General features: G+C 51.3%; 1 protein-coding gene across 10 annotated transcripts in view; it reads left to right on the forward strand.

Moving 5' to 3' along the window:
* TNS3 (tensin 3) overlaps positions 1-19,721 on the forward strand; it is a 222,886-nt gene that overhangs the window by 126,544 nt on the left and 76,621 nt on the right. For all 10 annotated transcript variants that reach the window (XM_061414398.1, XM_061414397.1, XM_061414399.1 and 7 more), the window contains 3 exons: positions 9,508-9,637; positions 9,976-10,041; positions 10,985-11,089. In XM_061414398.1, coding sequence (XP_061270382.1) covers positions 9,508-9,637; positions 9,976-10,041; positions 10,985-11,089 — 301 coding nt within the window. The remainder of the gene's footprint in view (positions 1-9,507; positions 9,638-9,975; positions 10,042-10,984; positions 11,090-19,721) is intronic.

Genomic DNA, 19,721 nt, shown 5'->3' on the forward strand with positions numbered 1-19,721 from the left:
CAGCCCGCCACCCCGGAGCAAGGTGTCTGAGAAAACATCACGTGCTGGAATGCAGTCTGAGCAGGCGGGTGGGGTCTTTCTGAGGGGACCTGGGTGGGAGGTTGTGGTTTGGCCCTTGGTAACTGTGAGGCAGGTCTGGGAATGGGCAGGGCAGGAATGGGGAGCAGGTGGGGGAAGGACGTGGTGGCAGACGTGCTCGTGCTTGGACTTGGTTCCCATGAGCTGGCACGGGTATGATGCCAGGAGCCATCCCTGGGCACGCAGCACACTTGTTGAAGCCACAGCAGGAAGGCTCCCACCTGTGAGTTTGGGACACTGTCTCCTGCTCTGTCTTAAGATGAGAGATGGTGCCTGGGGCACACACAGCCGCATGAAAGGTGCCTGTCGCCGCATGCGGTTGGCCCATGGCTCTTTTCAGGTACATTGGTAAGTGGCTTCCATCCAGTGGCTACGGGGACTCACTGACTTGCCCCTCCCTGTGCCTTTGCTACCTCTTTGCAAGAAGTCCGAAAGTGTGATTATTAGGCCCTTCTCAAGAAGTTTCATTTCCAGTGCACACTGATGAGTCTGCTCAGTGCCCAGTGGGGCCTTCTGAAGCACCAGCTGTAGGTGAAGGTGTTGGGCCAGCGAGGGTTTGGGGAGCACCTGCCTGAGACCTCTGGGCCCAAGCGAGGCCTGGGTGGGGATGTCGGGTGGCCACCGGTGTGGCAGGCACGGTCAGTTTAGAGCCGTCAGACTGGAGCCTTCCTCTTACAGTGCTGGCAGCTCATGGCCTGCATGCAGGGTCTTCAAGGGGAGGGGGACCTCCCCCCCAGTTGCGGGAGAACAGAGGTGGGTGCAGCACAGGCCCGAGTGGGAGGAATGGCAAGAAGCCTGGCATGGTCCTCAGAGCACGTGGGCTGCACCCTGCTCAGAGGAGCTGGGGAGGAAGCCCTGGTGCCTCTCCACTGGGTCAGACACCTCATTCCTGTGAGCACCCTGCCTCTGCTGCCCACTTTCTAGTCTGGGTTTTAGGAAAGGGCAGGTCACGCTCAGCGGCCCCTGCCGTCTGCTCTCCTTCTGCCCCAACCCCCCAGTGGCCATCTCCCTGGTGTTCGCATCATGTTCGCTGCTTGCTCTTCATGGGGCCTCCTCTTCCCTCAGCTCCGCCTGCAGCCCCTCCTCTCTGGGTGGTCCTCGGCTCCTGGCAGGTCTACTGTCCTCTGGGCGGCTCCCCTTTCACAAGTGCTGCTCCTTCTGGCAGGAGCAACTGCTCTGAGGGGTCCAGGCTGCCTCTTACTTGCTTCTGTCTTGGGTCCAGCCCCCCTGGAATCCATTCTGTGCTTCCTAGGACCATCCCCCCCTGTTCCCCAGACCCCAAATGGGAGCTTCCTCTCAGCGTCTCCTTGCCCCACATCTCATCAATCATGCAGCTCCTTCACCCCAGTATGTCCTAAATCCCAGGACTGCTTGTGTCCCTGAGCCCTGCGCCTCACAGCATGACCCCATCCAAGTGACCCCATCCAAGCACAGTGCTCCACTGCCTGGGCCCACAGTGGGAAGAGAGGGTCCAGGCTCCTGTAGGTGGCCTAGGAGCCCCTTGGTTTACTGCTCCTCAATTGCTTAGCCCCAGAGATGCTGGATTATCGGTCTTGTTCTGCACACGGCCCCACGGCCCTTTTCTGCAGTCTTGCAGATGCCGCCCACTCATGTCATCCACATTGGACACATGGCTGTGCCTCCCTTAGGCCACATTTGATGATCTCTCATAGATGGATGCCGAGCCCTTGAGGTGGGTGGTTGACTTGTTCCAGCCTCTCTGGAGCCAGTCACTGTGCTTCTCAGGGGTGGCAGCTCACCCTGGCTGTGAGCCCAGAGTGCCGTTGTCTCCACCTTATTGCCTAGAGCCCGCCCCAAAGGTGGGAGTCCTTGGGCAAGTTCACACTCTAGCATGCCCTGAAGGCTGCTGCTTGTGTGAGGGCACAGCCTGGCTGGACGAGCCGTGAGTGATGCTGTAGGAAGCTGAGAGGTCTGGCATTCAGGTGTTCTGTTGCCTGGGGGTCTCTTGAGGGGAATGTTTCCTGCCCTGAAGGCACCCTTTCCATGAATTTTTGTTTCCATTGGCAATGGGGGCAAATAGGATCTCCCAGATCTCATCACAGGAAATGCATAACTTGATAAAACCAGCCCCTTCCTGCACCTCTGTCCATTCTTAACATGGAGTATTTTTAGATTGAATTATTATTTGATTTATACTTCCTGTGTTTACAGTTCATTTTTGTACACTCTGCACTTATTTTTTTGCAGCGTTATCAGACGGGGGAAGGGTGATACGGGTTACAGCTGGAAGTGGGTAATTTTCCATCCCACGGGGTAATTTTTCCTTGCTTCATTTGTAGAAATGATTACCCAGGAGGTTTAGTTTAGTTGTTGATCTCTATGAAGCCTCGCAGTGGCTCTAGCCTCTTATATTAGTTTCCTAGGGCTGTAATGACAAAGTCTCACAGACTGGGGGCTCAAACATCAGACATGATTCCCTCACAGTGCTGGAGGCTGAAAGGCAGAGATCAAGGTGTCAGCAGCGCTGATATCTCCGGAGGTCTCTATCCTTGGCGTGCGGATGGCTCTCTTCTCCCCAGGCCCTCACGTCATCTTCCCTCTCTACATGTGTCTAGGTCTTGGTCTCTTCTTAAAAGGACCCCAGTCAGATTGGACTAGGGCTCACCTGTATAACCTGACTACCCTCACCACCTTTAAGACTTCAACAGATGAATCTTGGGGTCACAGAGTTCAGCCCATAATATCTGTGTTCATTGAGTAAACCCATTCTAGAATAAACTGTCTAGTCAAAGATCTGTCTAGCCAGAGCTATGGTTTTTCCAGTGGTCATGTATGGATGTGAGAGTTGGACTATAAAGAAAGCTGAATGCCGAAGAATTGATGCTTTTGAACTGTGGTGTTGGAGAAGACTCTTGAGAGTCCCTTGGACTGCAAGGAGATCCAACCTGTCAGTCCTGAATATTCATTGGAAGGACTGATGCTGAAGATGAAATTCCAATGCTTTGGCCACCTGATGCGAAGAACTGACTCATTTGAAAAACCCTGATGCTGGGAAAGATTGAGGGCAGGAGGAGAAGGGGAGGACAGAGGATGAGATGGTTGGATGGCATCACTGACTTGATGGATGTGAGTTTGAGCAAGCGCCAGGAGTTGGTGGTGGACAGGGAAGCCTGGCGTGCTGCAGGCTATGGATCTCAAAGAGTCAGACATGACTGAGTGACTGAATTGAACTGAACTGAACTGAATAAGGTTAATAGTGGAGTCAGGTATCATGGGTTATCCAGCACCCTTGGCTTTGACTTGTCACCAGTGTTCACTCATTCCCTCATTCATTCCCCATAGCGTATGTCCTGAACCAGGTAACATGGTGGTTGTGAATGTTGAGTGAGATACGCTGGTGATCACTCTCGTGCCAGGAGAATTTGGTGTGTTCACGTGTGCATAGAGGCAGGAGTTGAAGGCTCACAGGTGGGAGAGGTGATTACCATGTGTCTGAGGAGGAGAGACTCTCAAGGGGTGCTGACAGCACCGGCCAGCCTGGAGGATCAGCCCCAGGTATCCCCACACTCAGAACATAATCTCGGGGGGACACACTGCATTGTGTGATCTGTACACGCTGCTCCTCCAAATCCCAGGACTGTTGGTTCAACCTGAAAATGACCTCAGCGCTCAGCACACGGAAGTAGACGGTGGCAGAACATTCCATGGTGTTGGCTGAGCATCTGGGGAGCGGAGAGCCGTCTCCCCTCCTACTGTGCAGATCGGCTCTGGTTTCCCAAGTCTCTGAGGCAGGAGAAGTACACAGTCTCAGCCTAACTGTGGGAGACCTGCTCGTTTCAGTTTGTCCTGTCCTTCAATTGTAGTCAGTTACCACTTGATGTGTACCGCTGAACATTCACGAGCCTGCCTTCAGTGGAGAAAGGAGGACATGGAGAGTATGTCAGGGCCTTTCTGTGTTAAAGTTCAAGTATGTAGGCATTTTCATTTCTCGTCAAGAATTTGGCAACCGTCATGAGTTGGACCAAATCCTGCATTGTAGAGAATGCTTTTATGGGTTTCCCACTCACAGCCGCAGAGGGTTCGGCCGGGCTGTCTGGCGTCTGCAGAGCCTGCCTCTGCTCCGGAAGGTGGAAGGGGAGCTCCCAGGGAAGGTGTCCCAAGGTGACTCCATGGTCACCATCCTTTGAGACAGCATGCTGTCTTTTGCTTTTTTTTCCGTTTGATTTTGGTAAATGTCAGCCCTGTGCGCAGATAAACCTGCCTCTTTCCTCATGAGGGATTGATTCTCTGTTGAGACAGGCAGCAAAGGTTATCAGAGAAGGCAATGGCAACCCACTCCAGTACTCTTGCCCGGAAAGTCCCATGGACGGAGGAGCCTGGTAGGCTGCAGTCGATGGGGTTGCGAAGAGTCGGACACAACTGAGCGACTTCACTTTCACTTTTCACTTTCATGCATTGGAGAAGGAAATGGCAACCCACTCCAGTGTTCTTGCCTGGAGAATCCCAGGGACGGGGGAGCCTGGTGGGCTGCCGTCTATGGGGTCACACAGAGTCAGACACGACTGAAGCGACTTAGCAGCAGCAGCAAAGGTTATAGGGGTCAAGTTTATAAGAAGTAAGGCCTTGTGATCTCTTTGGGTTGGGAACACTGTGGGGGAAAGTGGAGTGGACTCCATCTGTCATTCCTTTGACTTGCGGGCTGTTGAGGGGGCCATTACTGCTGAAGCCAGGGTGACACCTACCCATCGTCTGGCTTCACCTAAACATGGCCGGCCTGTTCCTACACACCCTCCCCATTGCACACCTGGCCTGCCCATCTTTGGGACGTGCTTGTACTGAGGTTTGGACACCGTCTCCTAAAGGGCAGAGCCTCAGGTATTCAGTAAACACACTTCTATTAAGTGGGAGGGCAGAGCGTTTGCGAGCACAGCCGTGTCGTTATGTAACCTCGCTAAGGAATTCGCGTGGGCCGCAGCCCCGTCAAGAACTGGCCTTGGTCCAGGGCCCCAGTGGGCTTGTAAACACTTTCCCATCCACATGCCTCGTCTTGCTGCCCCTGCTTGTGCAACCCCATGGCCACTTACATTTCGGCCTCGTGGTTGTGGGGCTCCGTTGCCTGGCTCCAGCAACCTGACTTCTAAACAGAGGGGACCCTTCTCAAGGAGCTGTCACAAACAAACAACACGTTAGTTTATTGTTTCTTGTTAAGGGCACTTAAGTAAGAAGAGGGAAGATGAATGCATCCTCAGCCCCTCTGGATCTGCTCCTGTTGGGCGTCGTTATGGGCTGTCTGTTGTGCTATATCGCCCTGTGACTTGCTGTGCATGCATCCTTCTCCCTCTGCCGTGAGTCTCCTAGACCTGGGTCGGGCCCAGTCCGTTCTGTATCAGCCCAGTGGATCTGTGTATGAGTGCTCAGTTTCAGTTGCCTGACTCTTTGTGACCCTATGGATTGTAGCCCCCGCTATGGATCCTCTGTCCCTGGGATTCTCCAGGCAAGAATACTGGAGTGTATTGATGTGCCCTCCTTCAGAATCTCCCTCACCCAGGGATTGAACCCGTGTCTCCTCCATTGTAGGCAGATTCTTTACTGCTGAGCCACCAGGGAAGCCCTCAGTAGATCTACTTGTATTTTTTATTCACAGCTTTACTGCTGTCCTCCTAATGGTTTAGGGAGTAAGTTACAGTCTTGCCACCCTCTGAAATCATTTTCACCTCCAAGTGAAATCATGGTTAGTGTTGGCCCTGGATGATGTAGGTGCTGTGACTTAGGAAGGCAGCCAGTAGCCTTGCTAAACCTTTGAGGGTGTGTGGTTGTGGCTCCTTGATGCCTGTGTAAACAGCCAGCAGGCCCACCAGCAAAGTGGAGAGAAATTATTTCAAGTGCAGATATTCTAAAATCTGAAGGCAGGGGATTGATGTGTTCTTAGAAACTCGCTGGGGAGACATAGGTAAATGAAACTGCTAACGCTGAAGGGATGAAGAGGGTATTACAACCTTCATCACTCTAATCTTTATAAAATGCTACCGATTCTTTGTACCTTAAAAGAAGCATTTGGGGCACTTCTGTCAAGCAAAATGCTGCTGATTCTTTCCATGGAGTGTTAAGAGCATGATTCTGGTCTCTTGTCACAGATACTACTAACATTTATTGGCTCGGATGATGAATCATTACTGACTCTGTGGGAGGTGCCAGGGGTGGGGCTCCACTGGGTGGAGGTGGGTCCATCTCCTCTCGGGTCGGAGCTGTAGGTCCCCATGCGAGGGAGATGCCTGTGGCTTTCTGCGCCTTCAGGAGATAGCTGGGCTCATTCCTGAGGTGGCCAGGAGGACTGGAGCGGGTGGCGAGTGCAGCCATGAGCAGTGGGAAGAGAATATGGTGAAACAGCGGGCAGGACTGCGGGGAGGGCTCAGGTCCCTGCCAATGCCACTTGTCAGGAGTCCCTGGAAGCCCCTCAGGCAGGGCACGTGTGTGCAGAAGGCGGATGCTCTGTGGCAGTGGGATACTTTGCTCTTCCTTCCACCCTGAACCCTTGTCCTGTGAAAAACTAGTCTTTAGACACTAGAGTCATGCAGGGCCTGGGAAGGTGTCTGCGCACCAGGACGATTGAGAGCGGGCAGCCAGGGGGCAGGGAGGGGAGGGTGAACCCATCTGCTGTTCCTCCCCTGCTCCAGGGCATGTGATGACCTCTGCCTCCCCCCTCCTGGTGCCTGGAGTGGGCTGGGATTCGTGTCTGATGAGTCACCCTCTGTGTGTGTGTGTATAGCTGCTGTGATGAGCGATGGTGACACCAGAGGAGGGGAGACCATGGAGCACCTTGGGTTCTGGGAAAGGTTGGGGCGGGCCTAGGGGCTTCTGGTAGGGATGAGCTGTGTACATCAGGAGCTGGCTGAAGGATGAACCCTTTAACTCAGAGCAGGAGAAAGGTTCCCCCAAAGGGAGCTGTGCGTGAGGGGCATCCTCCCCTGCCCTTAGGCTGTCTATGCTTCTTTACCCAGCACCTGTACTGCCCTGTGTCCACCAGGGGCTCTACCTGCCCACAGAACCTGGTGCCAAACTGGGGGAGGGGAGCTACTATGAGGCATGACCCTGTGGATTGGCCTGGGGCCACCTTCGTCAGGGGCTGTCAGCTTCTGGAGGGAGGCCTTGTTGTTATTTTACGGCCTTGGTTCCCCTCAGTATTGATAAAGACTTCAGAGTCAGACTGGCATGTGCCTGAAACTCTCTTGCCTTTTCTCCAAGTCTTCTTCCCCTTTCCCTCTCACTTCCAGGGTAGCAGTGGAGAAAGGCAAACAGAGAGGGTGGGTCCATCATCCAGCAGAGATAGGTGCATGGGGGCATGTCCTTTCCGTGGGGGTCTTGCTGCAGCATGTGTGGGATGGGGCCTTCTGCTCAGCAGTCGGTGTGAGCACAGCAGTGCTGTGCAGGGGCCTCGGAGGGGTGAGAACTCAAGCAGCATCTTGGGAAGGAGGGCTGGGGGCACAGCCTTTGGTTGGACTCTGCAGAGGAGCCAGAGACCCCAGATGAAATGAGAGAGGACTTGGCAACCGGAGATCCATTTGCTGTTGGAGAGTAAATGGAAGCTGTCACATTTCTGAAGAGTTCTTGTGGGCTGGTTCCATATGCCAGCCCTGGACAGGGGCCTGGAGGCCAGGCCTGAGTCTGGATTCCCACCAGGCGTGTGCACAGGCCGCCTGGCGCCTCCCGCATAGTGAATGCGGGGCTTGTGTTTGTCAACATGAATCGCTCCTCTGACGGTTTGTGTACATTTCTTCATTTATTTATCAGACTGTTTCCTTGTAGATAGCACAGAGGTAAACGTCTTTGGGGTTTGCCCTAAGGGGCCGAAGCTCCTTGGGTCTTTATTTTTTCTCTCTAGTGATGGTTCTCTGGTTACTGAAGGCCTGGTCCCATCACTTCATGGCAAATAGATGGGGAAACAGTGGAAACAGTGACAGCCTTTATTTTCTTGGACTTCAAAATCACTGTGGATGGTGACCGCAGCCGTGAAATTAAAAGACACTTGCTCCTTGGAAGAAAAGCAGTGGCAAACCTAGACAGCATATTAAAAACCAGAGACAACAAAAGTTGCCAACAAAAGTTTGGATAGTCAAAGCTATGGTTTTTCTAGAAGTGATGTGTGGATATGAAAGTTGAACCATAAAGAAGGCTGAGCGCCGAAGAATTGATGCCTTTGAACTATAGTGCTGGAGAAGACTCTTGAGAGTCCCTTAGATAGCAAGGAGGTCAAACCAGACAATCCTAAAGGAAATCAACCCTGAATATTCATTGGAAGGACTGATGCTGAAGCTGAAGCTCCAATACTTTGGCCACCTGATGCAAAGAGCCCACTCACTGGAAAAGACTGTGATGCTGGAAAAGATTGAAGGCAAGAGGAGAAGGGGAGGACAGAGGATGAGATGATTGGATGCCATCATTGATTCAATGGACATGAGTTTGAGCAAACTCCAGGAGATAGTGAAGGAGAGAGAAGCCTGGCGTGCTGCATTCCATGGGGTTGCAAAGTTAGACATGAGTGAGTGACCGAACATACACACAGAACAGTCACCTACAGCATCTCCCGAATCACTGGTCTGGACCATGCTTGCTGGGACTGCTTCTCATTGACCTGGCACAAGATATCTGAAGCCCATCTTTTTCTGACCTGAGTCTTTTGTGAGCATGGCTGCCTGTGAGATCCCAGCACCTCTAGCCTCCCTTCCTCCTGGGCATGCGCAGTGCAGGGCGTGGCCTCCTCCACTCTGAGTGTCTGAGGGCAGAATCCAGCCTGCTTCTGGGCTTGAACCCCTGGGGACCCTGGAAAGGAGCCCCTGCCCTATTTAGGAGGGAGGAAGGGCCCTCTCTCCTGCAATACACCACTCTGCCGTGGCCTTCCTGCCCTCCTCATGGGCAGCCCTACCCCCAGACACCTCAGGCAGGGGGGCCCCCATGGAAAGGTGAGAAATGGTGCCAGGGCCCCTCCTCCACCCACCCTTCCCTGCCAAGTGCCCGGAAGGGGTGCTTTTACCCTGCTTATTGGCACCGTCACCCCAGAGGCCTGAGCTGCTCCCAGAGACCTAGGGCCTCGGAGCCATAGCCTGAATCCAAGTCACGTCCCTGATGATTCTGGAGACTGGTCTCAAACTGTCATTCAGGATGTCTTGACAGCCCAGCTGTGGAATTTACATTCCAAGGCCTTTTCCCTTTCCCTTCCTTCTCCCTTCTTGCCATCTCTCTCTCTCTCTCTGTTATAGCACACAACATAAGTATTGAACCGAGTACAGGAAGTAATGACTGCCTGCTCCTTTCATGAGAGCAGAAAGGCTTTAAGGTAAATGTGGAGTGTCTAGATGAAATTAGGAAAAAGAGTCTGCGAAGTTTCATTCTTCAGACGTCTTCCTGTGCACTCCCACAGGAGCCTTCCTCGCAGGTGGGGCTCCCTGGAAAACACACCCCTTTTCATCCCAGGTGAAGTGCTACCACAAGAAGTACCGCTCGGCCACCCGTGATGTCATTTTCCGCCTGCAGTTTCACACCGGGGCTGTTCAGGGCTACAGACTTGTGTTTGCAAAGGAGGATTTGGACAACGCGAGCAAAGGTGAGGTCCCTCTCCGGGTCCAGACTGAGTGTAGGGAGAATAGGCCCTTAGTGGGTGGCCCCCGCGAGCCTCATGTGTTCCTTTCATTGTTCTCCACTATGCCCCCGCCTACACTATAAACCAGCCTATTGACAAAATTATTACCAGTCTCACAAAAGACTGATGATTGTTCCAACAAAGAAAAAAATTCTAGAGAAGCAGTAAAAATGCTAACATTTTTCTCTGTCATTGGTGTGCTGTTGGAGATTTGGGAGTGGTATTGCCCTGGTAGGAATATAAGGACAAAATTCATTTGTTGTCTTGTCTCCAAATTTGTTGAAATAGGATTTCTTTTTTAGATGACCGTTTTCCTGATAATGGGAAGATTGAGTTAGTCTTCTCAGCCACTCCTGAGAAGATTCAAGGTGCGTAGACGCAGAGTGCTGGCAGGAGGGTGGAGGGGGCAGCAAGATGCGCACCTGGTTGGGTGATGTGTATGCTGGAGTCTCTGTAGAACCTCCCACCTTTGCACATAATTGGAAAGATTTATAATACATTAAAAATAGAATATTAGACAGTGGGAAGGTGTTAGCCTAGAGACAGTGAGGCCCAGCGAGGTCAAAAAGACCCCAGAGATGGTGTGACTTGCCCAAAGAAGAGCCCAGAACTTCAGGATTGGGACGATGACTTGATACCCTGTTTACTTCTCCCCTCAAAAAGCAACCACATATTTTTTAAAAAGGACTAGAAATATAGTAGAAAGACTGCAACTATTTGTGTGCAAAATAGACTCCTTTCTTCTAAAAATACATTGAAAGAGAAAGCAGTCTCTTTACTGTGAAGACAAATGGCTCATTTCCATCACTGAGATTCATATTTGTGAAAGTTTTAATTCAGTTTTTAATAGCTGTGGAAAAGAAGTATCCTATTTCTGTGTCCAGTGCCATAGATTGAGGCATGAATAGTTAAATGCAAGGCTGTGGGGTAAAAATCTTCCTGGAAGCCTCAGAGAGCAAGAGCCCAAACCCACCCCTCCCGTCCACCAGCCCTGAGGCTGCTCCTCAGGGTTCTGCTGGGTCCTTGAGCTGCAGAGCCATCCAGGTGATCCCCTTGTGCAGAAACCGTCCAGAGCACAGAGCCTCCCACCTGGAAGACAGAGGACCAGTGTTCACCTTTCCTTCCTGCCAAGTGGTTTGCACTGTTGTTCAGTTCCAGTTCAGATTACTGGCACGCTTGTGGGAGAGGGTGTGGGTCTGGACTCTGGGCTGGCACTCAGATCCAGAGGCTCCTCTCTGCATTGCTGGCAGGTGCCGGCTTGACTGGGACTAACACCCTTTGTCCACCCCTGTCCCTTCCACCACCCTGCAGGATGTGAACATTTGCAGAATGACCACAGAGTGATTGTGGACTTCAACACAGCAGACCCGCTAATCCGCTGGGACTCCTACGAGAACCTGAGTGCAGATGGTGAAGGTGAGTCTTGATACCTTGCTATCAGTTCCTGGAGAGTAGAACCCAGAACAAGCAGCCTGTTCACCTTTAGATAGAAAATCTCCTTGCAGCCTGCTTGGAGGCTGTCAAGAGTCCACACCACTGTGAGTCTGATGGCACTTGTGAGAATCAGGCTTGGTGAATTGGGTTGAGATGGTCAGTTAGTGAACTTGTCATCTAGAAGCTTCCTCACCTGAAGCTATATGTCTGTCTCTCCCTTGCCCTCCCGATTGCGGAAGGGGAATGCCTGGTATCTGAGCACTGGCAGCCTTCCTACTACTGGGGAGCCCCATGAGCAATAGGTATGTGGGTTCTGTTTCTGTTTGCTCATTACACTGGTGTCCAGGTTGTATGGCTGTGTCATTTAGTCTCTGTTGTGTGAGTCTGTCTCTCCGAAACATATTCTCTGTTGGCCACGGGATCTGCAGTTTGAGTCACAAGTATCATGAAAGAGAAAAGGAATGAAGGGTGGCACCTGCCAGGTTTATAGAAAGAAGCCTCTGGAGGTCAGTTTCAAAGAGGAGGGATGAGACTTCTTCCAGGCGCTTGAGAACACTGGCCTTTCATCTTTTTCAAGCACCAAACTGTGAACAGACCTGATTTGGGAGAGACAGTGAAAACAATTTTGTCCAATTAGTTCCGTCCAGACATTAAATAGCCAAAAGCAAGTGTCATGGTGGTAACTCCATGTGTGCCCATCTTTGTGCATCGCTGGGATTGCAGGAACCGGCCGGGGATGTCTGTGGTCTACTCGGTGTCAGGGCGGGCACGAGGCTCCTCAGCCTGTCCACTTGGAGAGTCTGGGGCCATGTCAGTATTTCTGTGATGCAGAGCATCCTGCTGTCTAGAGGTGAAGCCCTCATCACTCCTGTACTTCAGGCATGGTTTCTAAGTGCTGTGTGTCAAGCCTCTGTCCACACCTTGAAGCGTCATTCCCATGCCCAGTTCATTCACCACACTGCGTTCCATCTGAGGGTCCCAGTTGCTTTTGATGTTTCTTTTAGACCTTGCAAATCTACTTTTTTTTTTTTTTCAAAGTTGAGGTATAGCTGATTTCAAGTTACAGATATACATCATGATTCACAATATTTAAAGATTATACTCCATTTATAGTTATGATAGAATATTGGCCATTTTCCCTATGCTGTGCAATATATCCTCATGGCACATTTATTTTATACGTAATAGTGTGTACCTCTTAATTTCCTACCCCTATCTGACCCCTCGTCAGTTACACTTGCTCCCAGTGGAGCTCACGGGGGGTTCTGAGTTCTCACTGTTGTAGGTGCTGCGTGGATGGCCCCTGCTGCCAAGGCCCTGCAGACTCTTGCACAGCCACCTTCCACAAAGCATGCAGTTCCCCTCACGTGGAATCATTACCCTTCCTGAGGTTCCCTCCATCTCCCAACTCTCCAGGCTCCTCTGTGGGGTTGACCTGCATTGGTGAACTCATTCCTCATTCCCAGTGCCCTTAGCTCTCACTTGGAGCCTCAGTTCCTGGCTTGGGTTCCTGGAGGAGGGCACCACTGGCCCCCCGACTCCTGCGAAGGCGGGGGGCGTTGGCTGGCAGGAAGCAGTCTCAGCCATGCTTCCATCAGGGCAAAACTCTCCGGGGTTAAGGAAGGTTTGGCAGCGTATAGTTTTGGCTAGAAAATGATGTCTTTTGGCCCTCCTTTCTATGTGCACTTCCATTTCTAGTTTCTACTGGTTAAAACACACACACACACATACTGACCTAAACTGTGTTTATCTCTGCTGTCCTGGAGTGGACCATCTGCAGTAACCTTCAGTCAAGGACCTTGACCCCGTGTTATGTCGGAGCAAAGTGTGTCTCTTCCACCAGCCATGAACTTGTTCATGTGTGGACACTTGATTCCAAATGTCCTGTCTTCATCATGGAGACTCAGTTCTCTGCTCCCAGCTCTGTGGCCTGGAGGGGATCTGGGGCTCCCACTGCCTCATCAGTATTTCACAGGACTCTCACTGTCTCAAGGAGAGAAATGGAGGGTGGGGGTGGACAGTGGGGCAGCCTACCGGAGCCTCTCACGTGCTATTTTATTTGATCCACATAAGATCCTGTGACCCATTTTAGAGATAAAGGGGGCAGTACCCAAGAGAAATCAAGAGCTGGACTTTGGTGAGGGGTCCTGGTAGCCTTCTGGGGCTGTGCACTGTTGGTGGTCACAGGTGAAGCTGAGTGAGTTGCCGTGTGTTTGAGATCATGCAGGATGGAGACTGTGGAAGTGGGACACAAGTCTGGGCCTGTTTGACCCCCCTGCTATTTGGTGCAAACCTCATCCTTCCAGCTGAAGACCTGCTGGTCCCTGGACCAGAGTGAGGCCTGCAGCACAGCCCATGGTTGGGCATGAAGCCTTGCTGTGCCCCTTCTCTCCTCTATTCCTGGCTTTAACCAACGAGTGCGTTTCTGGCCACAGGGAAAGCTTGTGGATCCAGGGTTGCATAGACAGGGGCCGCTGTCCCCCAGGTTAGGGCTCTGATACTTCAGGTCACTGCCCAATAAACATTGGCCAATCAGACTTGGCCTCCAGGCAACCACAGTTGCCCCAGAGCTCCATGGGGGTGCTGCAGAAAGGGGGCCTCTGATTTCTTATCACTTTTACAATAAGACCCAGTCCTGTTACTGTCCCATGCAGGACACTCTACTGAGCCACCGGCAGTCGGGCTGCTGGTGAGGACAAGTTGGGTCTGGAAGAACTGGCCACAGGTGTGTGCAGTTACAAGTTCTGGATCAAGCTGTGGTATTTAGATGTTGCCATTTGGTGGTGCTAGTGGTAAAGAACCCACCTGCCAATGCAGGAGACACAAGAGGTGTGAATTCGAACCTTGGGTCGGGAAGATCCCCTGGAGGAGGACATGGCAACCCACTCCAATATTCTTGCCTGGAGAATTCCATGGAAAGAGGAGACTGGTGGGCTACAGTCCATAGAGTCAGAAAGAGTCAGACACAAATGAAGTGACTTAGCATGCATGCATACTTTGAAAATGTATTTGAAAGTATTTCTTCCCAGAAATTGTTGTCAGGTGTTGAGATTTGGAAAAGCAAAGCATACCTTGGTGACTTATCCAAAAGGGGGTCCACTGGAATCCGGCAGATCAGACCTTAGGTCCTGGTTCTGCTCTCTGTCCAAGGCCAAGCTCCTCCCTGGCAGAATGGGAATGCTGCTGGCTGAGCTTCCAGAATGTAGTGGCTGCATCATCAGTGTCTGGCCAGTGTAGCCACTCACTGAATGCTTCCACTCTCTGTACCCAGACTGAGAAGAATTGCTTTAGATCCTGCATCCTGCAAAACTTTGCTTCACATTGTTTGCTTTGATGGTTCAGAGCAGAGTAACTGCTTTAATACAGCCCAGCTGTCAAATGCCAATGGCACCTTGCTCAGATCTCAGGAAGCGCCCTCCTGTCCTCTCTTGATTTTAAGCCTCCAGCTCCCTGGCCTTGTAGGTCCCCTTCCAGGTGTGAACCCGTGACCTGGAGTTAATCCTGTTTTGATAAGGGATTTCGGGCAGTGATTGGGATGGAGAGCAATAGCTTCATCTAATCTGAAATATGGTAAAGTATCTGCTTACAATGCGGGATACCCAGGTTCAATCCCTGGGTTGGGAAGATCCCCTGGAGAAGGAAATGGCAACCCACTCCAGTACTCTTGCCTGGAAAATCCCATGGACGGAGGAGCCTTGGTAGGCTACAGTCTTTGGGGTCGCAAAGAGTCTGACACGACTTCACTTTCACTTTCAATCTGAAATATAAGAGTCTCACCTTTTGTGCTGGGAACCATAAAGTCCTTTGAGTGTTAACTTTTTGAAGTGGATTGGATCCTGTCAGAAGAGCGAGTGTGATGTTGGAGCCTGTTAATGAGTCATAACTGGCCCTGAACTGCCATCTCAGTGGTGTCAGAGAAACTGACTTGAAATTCATGTCATCTGGACGAGTTTGCATGAATTAGCCCGTGTCAGCCTCCCAGTGAAAGGTTGGAGCTGCAAGCCGTGACCTACTTGCAGTTTATTTCCTCCTCTTGGGGACCCCTAGCCTTCCTACCTGAGAGGGTGGAGAAGGAAATGGCAACCCACTCACTCCAGTATTCTTGCCTGGAGAATTCCATGGGCAGAGGAGCCTAGTGAGCTACAGTTCATGGGGTTGCAAGGACTTGGACATGACTGAATGACTAATACACACACACAGCCTGCCATGGACGGCTGGAGGCCTTAAGTAGCATTATCCCAGGACAGCTAGTGAACAGAAGCACTGAGAGTTGGCTTGATTTCACTGGGGTCCTTAGCTCCCAACCTGCCCACATCCCTCGAGCTGTGGAACCCACCTGGGAGTGAGCATGTCCTGTGCTTGGGGTAGGGGTATGAAAGGCAGGTGGCTGTGGACATGCCCTCAGCTTCAGCCAAGGGCATGTTTATCCGGCTCTCACTTTCCTCCTGTCCTTTATGACCAGTGTCGGCATTGCTTCTGCCCTTTGATGCTGCACCTGCTTTAGCAGTGGCTCCCTGGGCGGCCTGCCCGCGCCCTGCATCCTGGCTCTGGAGTGCACATCTCTGGACTCCGTCACTGGCGTTCTGCCTTGGGGACCAGCACCTGAGTTCTTCCTGCCAGTGGGTTTTCCGAAAGATGAAACTAAAAGTGGACCTGACCCCCTGGTCTCCCTAAGACCCCAAGTCACACAACTTCTACACGAGTGTGAGCTCAGAGAGTGTGTAAATATGGCATGGCAAAGAGTTTGTTCCTGTTCCCTTCTTTGAAAGGTCTCACAGACTCACTTTTACCGAATTGCATCTCAGTCGTGCCCCCCGCCTCCCCCGGCTTGCTCCTCCACCTCCCTCCCAGCCTGGACACTTGCACATTGGCTGCATGGATTAAGCTCAGACCAAACCTGGTGAACTTCCTTCTATGCCTTCCATGTGGAGAACTTTCTCAATAGCAGGCAGGGTTGCAGTATTCCCTGCAGAGCCTGCAGGTGCCTTTCTGCCAAGTTAGGGCTCCAACGCTTTGGCGACATCACCAATTCAGGAAAGATTACAAACTTCATATTAACAACCAGAACCAAAAGCCTGAGGAGGAGAGGCCCGGGATGCACATACTCGTGGGTACCCACCTCCGCAACACACGCACGCATCTCGCTCCTCCTTCCACCTCTTGCCTGATGTGGTTTCACTATCACCCTGCCTCCCGTCTCTTCAGACTCAACAAATGTAGGGTGGGGAGGGGAGGTTTCAAATCCCATGTTTGTGACTTTATCACACACTACCTTTGGAAAATGCTGCAAACCGGAGAGAAAAGTTCCCCATGAATTAAAGGAAAAGGGAGGTGTTTTGTAAAAGGGGGCAACTGGGGACATTCTTTATTTTGTCTCTTTAGAGACAGTTATCATGTGCCTATTCTTTATTTAAAAAAGGTGGGGTCTCTGTCATTTACTGTGATGCTCTCTTGGCAACTGTGAATTGTGGCAGTGAGGGGGTGTTCTGGGGTCAGACTTTATGTCCTGTAGCTCTGGGAGTCCAAGCAGGCACCTCAGGAGGAGCTGGAGGGAAAGCATGGTCTTCTAGAGGGAAAGGAGATTTGGATGGAGGTGAAGACGGCTTGCTGTGGGGTGAGGACAGAGGTACCTCTCCCAGCCTCATGGTGGGCTGCTGCTCCTCCACGGTCCTGGGGCTGGGTCTGGCCAGGCAACTGTTACCACTTTCTAAGTAAAGAACATTTCTGTCAGCTCCAAATGAAACCCCCTGGCAGTCACTCCCCAGCCCTCCCTCTCCCAGCCCCAGGAGACCACCCATCTTCCTTCTCTGTGAATTCCCCTCATCTGGACATTTCATGCAAGAACCCTGCAGTGTGTGGCTTTTTACGACAGGCGTCTTTCACGCTGCATGATGATTTGAGGGTTCATTCAGTTTTGGTACATCACTCTTTTTTTTTATGGCCGAATAATGTTCCAGAGTGTGACTAGACCTCAGTGTGCTGATCCATTCATCAGCAGGTGAGCATTTGGGTTTTTTCCACCTTTTTTCTTCTTGTACAATGAACCTTCTTGTACACGTTTTGGCCTTAGGCTGTTCTTTTATTGCCCATCTTTTCTACTACTTTGTGAAATTTCCGCTTCTTTTAGTCCTAGTTGGTTTTCCTTTTCTGGTTATTTCTTCTGTCTTTATGGGTCTCACGCTGGAATCACAGTGAACCTTCTGAGGGTCTCCTGTCCCACTTTGCCAGCTACTCCCAGGAATATTCAGGAAACCCATCCAGTCTTTTCTGTGTTAGCTATGTAATCTCATGCACAAAATTCCATCTCAGTACAGTGGAAAGTTCTGAAGCCTGTCAAAACACTGAGCTGCAGAACTGCCTTTTGGCCACACATCAGCAGAGCCTCACAAGACCACGTTGTTTCAGGAGAAGTTGACAGGAACAGCCTGAATGGGCTCTATGTGATTGAAACCCACAGGTAGGGGTGGAGGGAATATGACGGTGTTTTGGGCGCGAGTTTTAGAGGCTGGCAACAGCATGACTGCCAAGATCTGAAGGCCTCGATGGTGCCAGTTGCTGTGCATTCATGAAGGCTGTCGCAGCTCCTTTGTGAAGCCGCTGCCAACATGAGGAAAACCCACCCTGCACCCCACACAGTGGGAAAATGAGCCTCATGAAAGGCCAGCCTCCTTTTGACACACAACTGGTCGTGCAGGTTCTTTGTGTTAGAAATGGAGAAAAGAGACCACTGGCCAGTGTACAGATTTGTTTTCCTCTTTGTTGGTACCTTATTCTGTGTTTTTTCATGCAGTTGTCAGCTATGGGGTGCAAAGGTCTGATTTTAAGACTCTGTCCTGTAGGAGACTGGGACCCCCTCTGGGCATGGCCTTGGCTATAACATGGCAGGGACCATTGGTCTCAGTCCTCAAACCAGATCTTTTAGACTTCTGTTTCTAATTTTTTTTCTTTTGATGTGAATTCTTTGAAGAAAACTGTTATGCGATCAGTTAGTTGCTTCCTGTGCCTCCCTGGTAGCTCAGCTGGTGAAGAATCTGCCTACAATGCAGGAGACCCCAGTTTAATTCCTGGATCGGGAAAATCTGCTAGAGAAGGGATAGGCTACTCACTCCAGTATTCTTGGGCTTCCCTGATGGCTCAGCTGGTAAAGAGTCCGCCTGTGATGCAAGAGACCTGGGTTCGGTCCCTGGGTTGGGAAGATTCCCTGGAGAAGGAACTGGCTACCCACACCAGTATTCTGGCCTGGAGAATTCCATGGGGTTGCAAAGAGCTGGACATGACCGAGCAACTTTTACTTTCTTTCAGCTTAGTTGCTTTCTTGATTGCAGTGATAGTGTTATTTGCAGAGTGGGCACAGTCCTGTCAGTTCCCTTGATAGGAATGGGGATTGGTTAGGACCCTTACAGAGGACCAAACTGAGTAGACCTTCTTGCACAAGAAGTGCTTTATGTCCCACAGTAAAACAGATGTTTTCTCCTGAGCACAGACATAACCTATGCCTTGGTGGCCATTTGGAGAATGGTGGTCTGTTGGAGAAATCTGTGTCTGTGATGTGCTGACTATATTCCATCTCAGGCTGATTGAGTGGTGACATTTGTGAGGGTTCCAGTTGTGCTATGGAAACATGAAGGCGTCCAAACAGCTTTGCTTGTTTGCTCTGGTGTGTTACATTCATTTAAGGCTCAGAGCATGTTGCTGTGCTTTGACCAACAAGCAGTCAAAGCAGAGGGGTAAACTGTTGGCTGAAGCCCACCTAAATTGCATGCAAAGAGGCCCGAGGTGCAGAGGCGCTGCTGGGCAGAATGTGGAAGTCTGGGTGTGCAAGTAAACACTGAAAGATGGGCCATGTGCAGTTAACACTGACAGTGAACTTGGCCATGTGGAGCTTGAAAGAGAGACACAGTCCCAGGACATGGAGACTGTAAGGTGAAGACTTCACAGGTGAAGACTGTAGCTGAAGAACACAAGCGATGCTGAAACTGGTTTGTAAACCGGCGCAGGTGGTGCTGGCTCCACCCGTCAGTTTGTCAGCTGAGAAGTCTTGGCGTGAACACAGGTCTAGCTGGGTGGCTCTCCAGTAGAAGCCCTTTCCCCGCCTCCTCAGCCTCCAGGGTTCAAATTTCATTAAACCTGATTGCAGGAAACCCCACCCACGTGTTTACATTGCACTGGCCTTTTTTGGTGGAACCAAAGTCCCTTTCTTAGCTAACAAGATCTTCTACCTTCTTTACTGCCTGGAGAGCAAGGCTGGGTCATTGGCAGGGGAGACACACCCCCACCCCGGGATGCTATGTTTTGGGGTTGAAGGCTTCCTTCAGGGGTCCAACGGCTGTGGGCTAAACAAGCTACAGGGCTGTTTGGAAGCAAGGTAAGCAGGGAGTGTGTGTGTGTGTGTGTGTGTGTGTGTGTGTGTGTGTGTGTGTGTGTGTGTGTGTGTGGCTTCTGCTAGGGGAGAGGATGTCCGGTGGTAAGTGATGAGCAGAACAGCAGCTTTAACCTGGCAAGAAGGAAGGCCAGGCAGAAGACTGTTTATTTGCAGGTGAGAGGAGTCTTAGCTGCTTCTGCCTTTGGAGGGTCAGCGATGGTTTGGGGTAAAGTTTATATGCAGAAGCTCACA

Source organism: Bos javanicus, chromosome 4 (assembly GCF_032452875.1).
Source record: "Bos javanicus breed banteng chromosome 4, ARS-OSU_banteng_1.0, whole genome shotgun sequence".
Taxonomy (NCBI): domain Eukaryota; kingdom Metazoa; phylum Chordata; class Mammalia; order Artiodactyla; family Bovidae; genus Bos; species Bos javanicus.